This window comes from Sapajus apella, unplaced genomic scaffold, assembly GCF_009761245.1.
Source record: "Sapajus apella isolate SASKATOON/1434 unplaced genomic scaffold, GSC_monkey_1.0 scaffold2, whole genome shotgun sequence".
NCBI classification, from domain to species: domain Eukaryota; kingdom Metazoa; phylum Chordata; class Mammalia; order Primates; family Cebidae; genus Sapajus; species Sapajus apella.
In genome coordinates this window covers 10,509,439-10,522,069 of record NW_022436942.1, presented here as the reverse complement: position 1 = coordinate 10,522,069, position 12,631 = coordinate 10,509,439, and the positions used below count along the sequence as shown (strand labels likewise).

The 12,631-nt window shown below is 37.9% G+C and overlaps 1 protein-coding gene across 13 annotated transcripts in view; it reads right to left on the bottom strand.

Annotated features, from left to right (window-relative positions):
• The window catches only part of GRIP1 (glutamate receptor interacting protein 1), a 702,506-nt gene that overhangs the window by 65,045 nt on the left and 624,830 nt on the right, over positions 1-12,631 (bottom strand). For all 13 annotated transcript variants that reach the window (XM_032284375.1, XM_032284413.1, XM_032284348.1 and 10 more), the window contains one exon: positions 11,308-11,377. In XM_032284375.1, the coding sequence (XP_032140266.1) occupies positions 11,308-11,377 (70 nt within the window). The remainder of the gene's footprint in view (positions 1-11,307; positions 11,378-12,631) is intronic.

Sequence of the window (12,631 nt, the reverse complement as noted above, 5' to 3'; positions counted from 1 at the left end):
AACGTTAGGTATAGCCAGAAAGAAAAGCCAGGTTGCCTACAAACAGAAGCCCATCAGACTAACAGCAAACTTCTCAGCAGAAACTCTACACGCCAGAAGAGATTGTGGGCCAATATTCAACATTCTTAAAGAAAACAATTTCCAACCCAAAATTTCATATCTGGCCAAACTAAACTTCATAAGCAAAGGAGAAATAAGATCCTTTTCAGACAAGTGAATTCTGAGGGAATTCACCACCACCACCAGGCCTACCTTGCACTAAATATGGAAAGGAAAAACCATTACCAGTCACTACAAAAACACTGAAATACACAGACCAGTGACACTATGAAGCAGCCAAATAAGCAAGTTTGCAAAATAACCAGCTAGCATCCTGATGACAGAATTAAATTAACACATGACAACACTAACCTTAAATGTAAACAGGCTAAATGTCCAAGTTATAAGACACAGGATAGCAAACCAGATAAAAAGAGAGAGCCAAGACCAATTGGTATGTTGTCTTTAAGATACCTTAAAGTGATAGAGGAAAACATACCAAGCAATAAAAAACTGAAAAAGCAGGGCTTGTACTCCTAGTTTCTGATAAAATAGACTTTAAACCAACAAAGATTAAAAAAAAGCTTCAATTCAACAAGAAGGGCTGACTATCCTAAATATATATGCACCCAAAAAAGAAGCACTTAGATTTATACAGCAAGTTCTTAGAGAACTACAAAGAGACTTACACTCCCACACAGTGATAGTGGGAGATTGTAACACCCCACTGACAATATTAGACAGATCACTGAGACAGACAATTAACCAAGCTCTTCAGGACCTGAAGTCAGCTCTGGATCAAATGGACCTGACAGATATCTACAGAACTCTCCACCCCCAAACAATAGAACATACATTCTTCTCATTGCCACATGACACCTACTCTAAAATTGGTCACATAATTGGAAGTAAAACATTCCTCAGCAAATGTAAAATAACTGAAATCATAACAGTCTCTCAGACCACAGCATAATCAAATTAAGCTCAAGATTAAGAAATTCACTCTAAACCACACTACTACTTGGAAACTGAACAACCTGCTCCTGAATGACTCTTGGGTGAATAATAAAATTAAGGCAGAAGTCAAGAAGTTCTTTGAAACTAATGAGAACAAAGAGACCAATAATGAGTTCTGAAATTGAGACAGTAATAAATAGGCTACCAATAAAAAAAAAAATCCAAGGACCACATGGATTTACAGCTGAATTCTACCAGAGGTACAAAGAGGAGCTGATACTATTTCTTCTGAAACTATTCCAAACAATTGAAAAGGAGGGACTTATACCTAACTTTTTGTGAGGTCAGTATCATCTTGATACCAAAACCTGGCAGAGATGTACGACAACAAGAAAAAAACGTTGGGCTATATCCTTGATAAATGTGGATGCAAAAATCCCCAATAAAATACTGGCAAACTGAATCCAGCAGCCCATCAATATGTTTATCCACCATGATTGAGTTGGTTTCATCCCTATGATGCAAGAATGGTTCAACATATAGATGAATCAATAAATGTGATTCATTACATAAATAGAACTAAAGATAAAAACCACATAATTATCTCAAGAGATGCAGAAATGGCCTTCAATAAAATTCAACATCCCCTCATTTAAAAACTCTCAATAATCTAGGCGTTGAAGGAACATACCTCAAGATAATAAGAGCCATATATGACAAACCCACAGCCAATATCATATGGAATGGGCAAAAGCTGGAAGCATTCACCTTGAAAACTGACACAAAACAAGGATGCCCTCTCACCACTCCTATTCAACATAATACACTGGAAGTTCTGACCAGGCCAATCAGGCAAGATAAATCATAATAAAGGAGGCCGGGCGTGGTGGATCACACCTGTAATCCCAGCACTTTGGGAGGCTGAGGCAGGAGGATCACGAGGTCAAGAGATCGAGACCATCCTGGCCAACATGTTGAAACCCCGTCTCTACTAAAAATACAAAAAAATTAGCTGGGCGTGGTGGTGTGCACCTGCAGTCCCAGCTACTGGGGAGGCTGAGGCAGGAGAATTGCTTGAACCTGGCAGGCGGAGGTTGCAGTGAGCCAAGGTCACGCCACTGCAGTCCAGCCTGGCGCCTGGTGATGGAGTGAGACTCCGTCTCAAATAATAATAATAATAATAAAGGATATTCAAATTGGAAGAGAGAAAATCAAATTGTTTTTGCAGATGACATGATCTTATATCTAGAAAACCCCACTGTATCAGCCCAAAAGCTTCTTAAGCTGATAAGCAACTTTAGCAAAGTCTCAGCATGCAAGACCAACATGCAAAAATCACTAGCATTCTCATACACCAACAACAGGCAAGCAGAGAGCCAAGTAATCAATGAACTCCCATTCACAACTGCTACAAAGAGAATAAAATACCTAGGAATACAGCTAATAAGAGAAGTGAAGAACCTCTACAGGGAGAACTACAAACCACTGCTCAAAGAAATCAGAGAGGACACAAACAAATTGAAACACATTCCATGCTAATGGATAGAAAGAATCAATATCGTGAAAATGATCATATTGCCTAAAGCAATTTATATATACAATGCCATGCCCAATAAACTACCATTGTCATTTTTCTCAGAATTAGGAACAAAAACTATTTCAAAATTCATAGGGAATAAAAAAAGAGCCCACATAGCCAAATCAATCCGAAGCTACAAGAACAAAGCTTGAGACATCATGCTACCCAAATTCAAACTATACTACAACCCTACAGTAACCAAAAGAGCATGGTGCTGGTACAAAAACAGACATATAGACCAAAGAGCAGAATACACAACTCAGAAATAAGACCACACACCCATAACCATCTGATCATCAACAAACCTGACAAAAACAAGCAATGAGAAAAGGATTAATAAATGGCACTGGGAGAAGTGGCTAACCATATGCAGAAAATTTAAACTGGACCACTTCCTTACACCGTATAAAAAATAAAATAAATATAAACAAAATAAAATAAATGAAATAAGATGGATTAAATACTGAAATGTAAATCCCAAAACTATTAAAACCAGAAGAAAATCTAGACAATACCATTAAGGACATAGGCACAGACAAAGATTTCATGACAAAAATGCCAAAATCAATGGCAACAAAGGCCGGGCATGGTGGCTCATGCCTGTAATCCTAGTACTTTGGGAGGCTGAGGCAGGAAGATCACAAGGTCAGGAGTTCAAGACCAGCCAGACCAACATGTGAAACCCCGTCTCTAATAAAAGTACAAAAATTAGCCAGGCATGGTGGCACACACCTGTAATCTCAGCTACTCAAGAGGCTGAGGCAGGAGAATTGCTTGAACCCAGGAAGTGGAGGTTGCAGTGAGCCAAGATCCTGCCATTGCACTCCAGCCTGCGTGACACAGCAAGACTGTCTTAAAAAAAAAAAAAATTAAGCAATGGCAACAAAAGCAAACATTGAAAAATGAGATCTAGTTAAACTAAAGAGCATCTGCAGAGCAAAAGAAACTGTCATCAGACAACAACCTAACAATGGGAGGAGACACAGTGATCCAAGATGGCCAAATAAGAACAGCTCTGGAGGGCAGTTCCCAGGGAGAACAATGCAGGGGGTAAATGATCACTGCATTTCCAAACGAGTTATTATAGTCCACAGACCAGGAGATTCCCGGGCTGAAAAGTGCCATGAGTTTCCAGCACAACGTTTCAGCCGGCACAGCGGGTCTCTGCACAAAACTCACACAAATCTGGGTGGCCGTTTCAACTGGCACCTGGAATGCCTGGGAGACAGAGCCGCCCATTCAACTGATAAAAGGGGGCTGAAACAGGGAGCCAGGTGATCCGGCTTGGCAGGTCCCAACTCTACAAAGACCAGCAATCTGAAACGTTCTGGATTGAGAGTTTCACAGCAAGCACAGTTGGATCCGGGATGGTCCAGCTCTGTGGGGGGTAGAGCATCCGCCATTACTGAGGCAGTCCACCACTACAGAGGCAGTTTGCCATTACAGAGGTAGTCTGCCATTACTGAGGCAATCCACCATTACTGAGGCATACCGCCATTACCAAGGCAGCTCTAACTATACCTCTATAAACAAAACCACAAGGAAGTGCACAGAGCAGCTGAACTTCCTTGTGGTTTTGTTTATAGAGCTATAGTTAGAACTGTGGTTTTGTTTACAGAGCTATAGCTGGGCACAGCCCACGGCAGCTCAGCAACACCTCTGCTGTCAGACTGTGACTAGTCTATCTCCTTGCTTGGCAGGGCAGCTGTGAAAAAAGGCAGCAGCACATCACAAACTTATAAATAAAGCCCCACCTTCCCAAGACAGAGCACCTGAAAAAAAGGCATAAAGAGTTCTGCTGCAGCAGACTTAAATGTACCTGCCCAGCAGCTCTGAATGTAACAACAGAGCTCACAGTTCAGCACTTGAGCTCCTATGAGGGTCAGACTGTCTCCTCAAGCAACTCCCTGACCCCCGTATATCCAAAGAGACACTTCATAAACGAAAGCTCAGGCTGACATCTGGTGGGTATCCTTCAGGGACTAAGATAACAGAAGAACAAACAGGCAGAAACTTTTACTGTTCTGCAGCTGCTGCAGGTGATTCCCAGGCAAGCAGGTTCTGGAGTGGACCTCCAGCAGTCCTATAGCAGAGGGGCCTGACTGTTAGAAGGAAAACTAAAAAACAGAAATAAATAACTTCATCATCAACAAAAAGCATGTCTACTCAGAGACCCCATCGAAAAGTCACCAACTACAAAGACCACAGGTAGATAAATCCACAAAGATGGGAAGAAACTAGCACACAAAGGACGAAAACACTCAAAACCAGAATGCCTCTCCTCCAAGGGATCACAACTCCTCACCAGCAAGGGAACAAAGATGGATAGAAAATGAGTCTGATGAATTGACAGAAACAGGCTTCAGAAGGTGGGTAATAACAAACTTCTCTGAGTTCACTGTGGCACTGTTTACAATAGCAAAGACATGGAACCAACCCAAACGCCCATTGATGATAGACTGGACAAGGAAAATGTGGCACATATACACCATGGAATACTAGGCAGTCATAAAAAAGGATGAGTTTGTGTCCTTTGTAGGGACATGGATGAAACTAGAAACCATCATTCTCAGCAAACTGACACAAGAACAGAAAATCAAACACCACATGTTCTCACTCATAGGCGAGTGTTGAACAATAAGAACACATGGACACAGGGAGGGAAGCATCACATACTGAGGTCTGTTGGGGGGAATAGGGGAGGGACAGTGGGGTTAGGGAGATTGGGGAGGGATAACATGGGGAGAAATGCTAGATATATGTGACGGGGGGATAGAGGCAGCAAACCACATTGCCATGTAGGTACCTATGCAACAATCCTGCATGTTCTGCCCATGTACCCCAGAACCTAAACCGTAACTATATATACACACACACACACATATATATATACACACACATATATGTGTATATATATTTGTGTGTATATTATATTATTATATATATTATATATATGTGGGTATATATATACCCACATATGTATATATGTATATGTGTATATATATACATGTATATATGTATATGTGTATATATATACATGTATATATGTATATACATACATACATATATATGTATACATGTATGTGTGTATATATATACACATATATGTGTGTATATATGTGTATATATATATATAAAGAATAGGAGGAAATTTTCACAATCTATCCATCTGACCAAGTTCTAATATCCAGAATCCACAAGGAACTTCACTTCTCAAAAGAAGACATATATGCAGCCAACAAACATATGAGAAAAAGCTTAACATCACTGATCATTAGAGAAATACAAAACAAAACCATAATGAAATATCATCTGATGTCGGTCAGAATGCCAATTATGAAGAAGTCAAGAAACAACAGATATTGGTGAGGTTACAGAGAAAAAAGAATGTTTTTACATTGTTGGTGAGAATGTAATTTAGGTCAGCCATTGTGAAAGACAGTGTGGCAATTCCTCAAAGATCTAGAAGCAGAAAAACCATTTGACCCTGTTATCCTATTACTGGATATATACCCAAAGAAATGTAAATTATTCTATTATAAAGATGCAAGCACGCATATGTCCATTGCAACACTATTCACAATAGCAAAGAACTGGAATCAACCCAAATGCCCATTAATGGTAGACTGGATAAAGAAAGTGTGATAGATACACACTATGGAATACTATGCAGTCATGAAAAGGAATGAGATCATGTCCTTTGCAGGGACATGGATAGAGTTGGAAGCTTTTATCCTCAGCAAATTAACACAAAAAACAGAAAACACTGCATGTTATCACTTATAAGTGGGAGCTGAATGATGATAGCAAATGGACACATTGGAAGCAACAACACACACTGGGGCCTGTCATGGGTTGGGTGATGGTGGGGAGAGCATCAGAAAGAACAGCCAATGGATCCTGCGGTTAATACCTAATGACAGGTTGATCTGTGCAGCAAACCATGACACACGTTTACCTATGTAATAAACCTGCACATCCTGCTCATGTACCCTGGAACTTAAAAGTTGAAGAAAAAAAATAACAAGCGGAATTTTGTAAACTATACACACATATGGAAATGAAACAATATGCTTCTGAGTAAGCTATGGGCCAATGAAGAAATTAACAAGTAAAGTTAAAAATTTCTTGAAACAAGTAATAATGGAAATACAACATAGCAAAGCCTATGGAATATAGCAAAAGCAGCACTAAGCAGGAAATTAGTAGCTGTAAGTGCCTACATCAAAAAAGAAGAAAAACTTCAAATAAGTAATCTAACAATCCATCTTAAAGAATCAGAAAAGCAATAGCAAACTGAACCCAAAATTAGTAGAAGAAAATAAATAATAAAGGTCAGAGCAAAAATAAATGAATTTGAAATGAAGAAAACAATACAAAGATCAATGAAACAAAGTTTTTAAAAAGGTGAACAAAATGGACAAAACTTTAGCCAAAACAACAACAACAAAAGACTCAACTAAATAAACTCAAAGATGAAAAAGGAGGCATTACAACTGATACCACAGAAATTCAAAAGATCATTAGTGGCTCCTATGAGCAACTATATGGCAATAAATTAGAAAATCTTGATGAAATGGATAAATTCCTAGACTTATACAATGTACCAAGATTGAACTATGTGAAACTCAAAACCTGAACAGACCAACAATAAGTGACAAGATTGAAGTCATAATAAAAGGTCTCTAAGTAAAGCAAAGCTTGGCTTCACTGAATTCTACCAAACATTTAAAGAACTAATACCAATCCTGCTCAAACTATTCTGAAAAATAGAGGAGGAGGAAATACTTCCAAACTCATTCTATGAAGCCAGTATTACCATGATAACAAAACCAGACAAAGACACACACGCAACCCACACACACCCACAAAGAAAACAAAAACTATGGGCCCAAATCTCTGATGGATACTGATACAAAAATCTTTAACAAAGTACTAGCAAACTGAATTCAACAATACATTAAAAAGGCGATTCATCACAGCCAAGTTGGATCACAACCCAGGGATTCAAGATGCTGCAAGCTATGCAAATCAATCAGTGAGACACATCATATCAACAGAATAAAAAACAAAAACCATATGATCATTTCTATTGATGCTGAAAAATCATTTGAAAAAATTAAATTTTTTCAATTTTTTCAATTCCCTTCATGATAAAAATCCTCAAAAAACTAGGTATAGAAGAAACATACCTCAACATAATAAAAGCCATATATAACAGAGCTGCTGCTAGTATCATACTGAATGGGAAAAAACTGAAAGCTGTTCCTGTAAGATCTGGGACACAACAAAGATGCTCACTGTCATCACTGTTATTCAGCACAGTACTGAAGTCCTAGCTAGAGCAATACCACAAGAGAAAGATAAAAGTGTATTTAAATTGGAAAGGAAGAAGTCAAATTATCTTTGTTTGTAGATAACATGATCTTATATTTGGAAAAACCTGAAGACTACACAAAAAACTATTAGAACTGACAAAAAAAATTCAGTAAAGTTGCAGTCTTCAAAATCAATAATATAAAAATAAGTAGCATTTATATTTGCCAACAGTGAACAATCTGAAAGAGAAATTAAAGAAGTGATCGCATTTACAAGAACCACAAATAAAATCAAATACTTAGGAATTAATGAAATAAGTAAAAGATCTCTACAATGAAAACTGCAAAACATTGATGAAAGAAACTGAAGAGGACACAAACAAAAAAAAATACTACATGTTTATAAACTAGAAGTATCAATATTGTTAAAATGTCCATATTACCCAGAGCAATCAATAGATTCAATGCTATCTGTATCAAAATACCAGTGACAGTCCTCACGGAAATAGAAAACACTATCCTAAAATTTATCCTGAACCACAAAAGACCTAGAATAGCCAATGCTATCCTGAGCAAAAAATAAAACTGGAAGAATCTCATTATCTAACTTCAAATTATACTACAGAGCTCTAGTAACCCAAACAACATGGTACTATCATAAAAACACACACATAGACCAATGGAAGAGAATAGAGAACCTAGAAACAAGTCCACATAGTTACAGCGAACTCATTTTTGACAAAGGTGCCTAGAACATACATTGGGGAAAAAAGTCTCTTCAATAATTGGTGCTGGGAATACAGGATATCAATATGCAGAAGAATAAAACTAGACAGCTATCTCTGGCCATATATAAAAGTCAAATCAAAACACATTAACAACTTAAATCTAAGACTTCAAACTATGACACTACCACAAGAAAAAAAAATTGAGGAAACTCTCCAGGACGTTGGTCTAGGCAGTTATGTCTTGAGTAATACCCCACAAGCACACGCAACCTAAGCAAAATGGACAAATGAGATCCTAACAAGTTAAAAAGCTTTTTTTTCATAGCAAAGGAAAAAAGTCAACAAAGTGAAGAGACAACTCACAGAACAGGATAACATACTTGCAAACTGCACATCTGACAAGGGATTAATCACCAGAATATATAAGGAGCTCAAACAAGTCTACAGGAAAAAAAAAATCTAGTAATCCTATTAAAAAATGGGCAAAATATTTGCATAGTCATTTCTCAGAAGACATACAAATGGCTAACAGGCATAACAAAAGATGCTCAACATCAGTGGTCATCAGAGAACTGCAAATCAAAACTACAATGAGATATCTGATCCCAGTTAAAATGTTTTATATCCAAAAGACAGGCAATAACAAATGCTGGAGAGAATGCCGAGGAAAGGGAACCCTGGTACACTGTTGATGGGAGTGTAAATTAGTACAACTGCTATGGAGAACAGCTGGAGGTTCCTCAAATAACTAAAAATAGAGCTACCATATGATCCAGCAATCCGACTGCAGGGTACATACACAAAAGAAAGGAAATCAGTGTACTGAAGAGATATCTGCACTCCTACGTTTACTGCAGCACTGTTCACAATAGCCAAGATTTGAAGGCAACATAAGTGTCCATTGAAAGATAAATGGATAAAAGAAATGTGGTACATATATACAACAGAGTTCCATTCAGCCATAAAAAAGAATGAGATCCTGTCATTTGCAACGCCATGGATGGAACTGGAGGTCATTATGTTCAGTGAAATAAACCAGACACAGAAATACAAATATCACATGTTCTCACTTATTTGTGATATTTAAAAATCAAAATAATTGAACTCATGGAGATAGAGAGTAGAAGGATGGTTACCAGAGGCTAGGAAGGGTATTGTGGGGGGGGGTCAGGGTAGAGAAGTAGGGATGGTTAATGGGTACAAAAAAAGTAGAATGAATAAAACCTAGTATTTGATAGCACAACTGAGTGACTATAGTCAATAATAATTTATTTGCACACTTAAAAGTAACTAACAGAGTATAATTGGATTGTTTGTAACACAAAGGATAAAAGCTTGAGGGGACGGATACCCTATTTTCCATGATGTAATTACTATGCATTGCATGCCTGTATCAAAATATCTCTTGTATCTATAAATATATATACCAACTATATACCTACCAATTTTTTTTTTTTTTTTAGAAATGGTAATAACTGACAAGCTGCTGGGATGGCTCGCACAGCCCTGGACTGCCTTCCTATCTCCCAAGTGTTATTAAAGAGAAACTTCTGTCTTGTTTGATCCACTGTATTTAGATGTCTCTTTGACATGGCAGTGGAGCCTGCACATACATACCTAAACTCATACAATGACTCCCCCACTGCCCTCCCTAGCCTTCTTCTGCTCTCTATCTCCATGAGTTCAATTATTTTGATTTTTGAATACCACAAATAAGTGAGAACACCTGATGTCTGTATTTCTGTGCCTGTTTTACTTCCTACTTTTTGAACGTTAAAGTATTTCTTGGGCTGGGCACAGTGGCTCACACCTATAATCCCAGCACTTCGGGAGGCTGAGGCAGGTGAATCACCTAAGGTCAGAAGTTTGAGACCAGCCTGGCCAACATGGCGAAACCCTGTCTCTAGTAAAAATACAAAAATAAGCCATGCATGGTGGTGCACGCCTGTAATCCCAGCTACTTGGGAGGCTGAGGCAGGAAAATCACTTGAACCTGGGAGGCAGAAGTTTCAGTGAACCAAGATTGTGCCACTGCACTCCAGCCGGGTGACACAGGCAACACTCTGTCTCATAAGGAAAAGAAAATAAAAGTATTTAATAAAATAATTGTGATAATAAATTGTAATTTCTTAAAGTCTTGATTTAGATAATAAAAATGAAGTTAATGGTCGTATATTGTATCCTCAATCATTTAAAATATTTTTATTTATGAAAAAACTTTGAGACCTCCTGATTTTGATAGTATATGGGCTAAACAGTTGATACAAACATTTTGATGCTCAAGAATCTTGCTTGCCCAGAGGAGATATTCTGGTAACAGCAAAACTCTTGCACAGTTATCACCTCTGTTTGGGTATCTCTAATAAGCGCTGCTACTTTCAGGGTTATTTATTTATTTATTTTTGGTCAGAAAATGAATGAAAGATGATCAGTGAAGGAGAGCCTATGCTAGACTCATGAAAGATCCTAAGAAATGTTTTCAGCTGTGCAGAAATAAATTGATATGCAGGAGGAGATCTGTGGAGCCATTGCAACTAGGGATGTCAAATATGATCAATTAATAGTGACTGGAAGTTTTTGAAAATACAGTGATCCACTAGAAAGGTCTGCTTTTGGTATGGAAGGTGTCATGTATGCTTAAATTAAGAGAGGGCTTAAAATGAATCAGAAAATCCATTTTCCTTACCTGTGTGCCACACTCCCTTTCTTGATATCTGAAATGACGAGGGGGTCTCCTGGTTTTCTACTGGATGGTGCTGTAATAATGAAGACAGAATAATCACATCTTTATATCCATTATTCACCCCCTGTTGTACATTTCCCCTGTTTTATAATAATTTAATGCAAGTAACATTTGTATGCCAAACAAAGATGGTCAGCAAATGAATTTGCATGTATGCACGTTATGGCTATACAAATGTTTGTGCTAAAATATTTACAAACATAAAAGCTAAACCAATGCCACTTTAAATTTGTAATTAGAGAAGGCAATTGGAGAAGTGGCCATTAGATTTAAATCTATTTTAATAAGCAGTTCTCCAGAGAGGACCTGAAGGGTCAGTACCTCAGTTGGAGAGTATTTAAATCAACTGGGGCTCCCCTTAGTCACTCCTTCCTCTATTCCCTTCCAATAGTGAGTAGACACCACCGTTGATGGGAATATGCCATATTACTCCAGTGTACAGTGGTAAAGTGGATGAGAATCACTGATTTAAACTTCTTCTCTTTTTTTGGCCAGGCACAGTGGCTCACGCCTGTAATCTCAGCATAGGGGGAAGGCTGAGGTGGCCAGATCACCTGGGGTTGAAGTTCAACCAGCCTGGCCAACATGGTGAAACACCATCTCTATTAAAAATACAAAAAATAGCCAGGCATGGTAGCGCATGCCTGTAGTCCCAGCTACTTGGGAGGCTGAGGCAGGAGAATCACTTTAACCCAGGAGGCAGAGGTTGCAGTGAGCTGAGGCACCACTGCACTCTAGTCTGGGCAACGGAGCGAGTCTCTGTCTCAATCAATCAATCAATTAATCAATAAAGTTCCTTTTTTTCCCCCCACAAGGAATTTTTTTGCTAGAGGGACTCTAAATCTTTAAATTCTGCTCACAAATTCATACTCAGAAAGCTCCTGAAATGTGACTCTCTCTTATATTTTTAGTAAATATTTTGTTGCTAGTTCACTAAGTTTTTATATATGGTGATATTCTAAACCTATACATGTAACTCTTATTAAATCTATAGATAAAACTATTATAGTACACAGTGGTCAGTTTTGGGCTTTATTAATTTTCTTAGAAAATATGAAACAATTAGAAATGAGCCTATTTAGAATTAACCCTAGAAACTACTTATAGTCCATATAAATAAAAAAGTCATTTTGACTTAGAGGTTTACATTTAATTTAGGAATTTGATCCTTACAATTAACCATACCAATATTTGTGAAAAACAGCCTCTGAGAGGAGATGTTTTGCCGACCTGAAGCCTGGAGTGATTTCCTTCTAGAGATCATTAA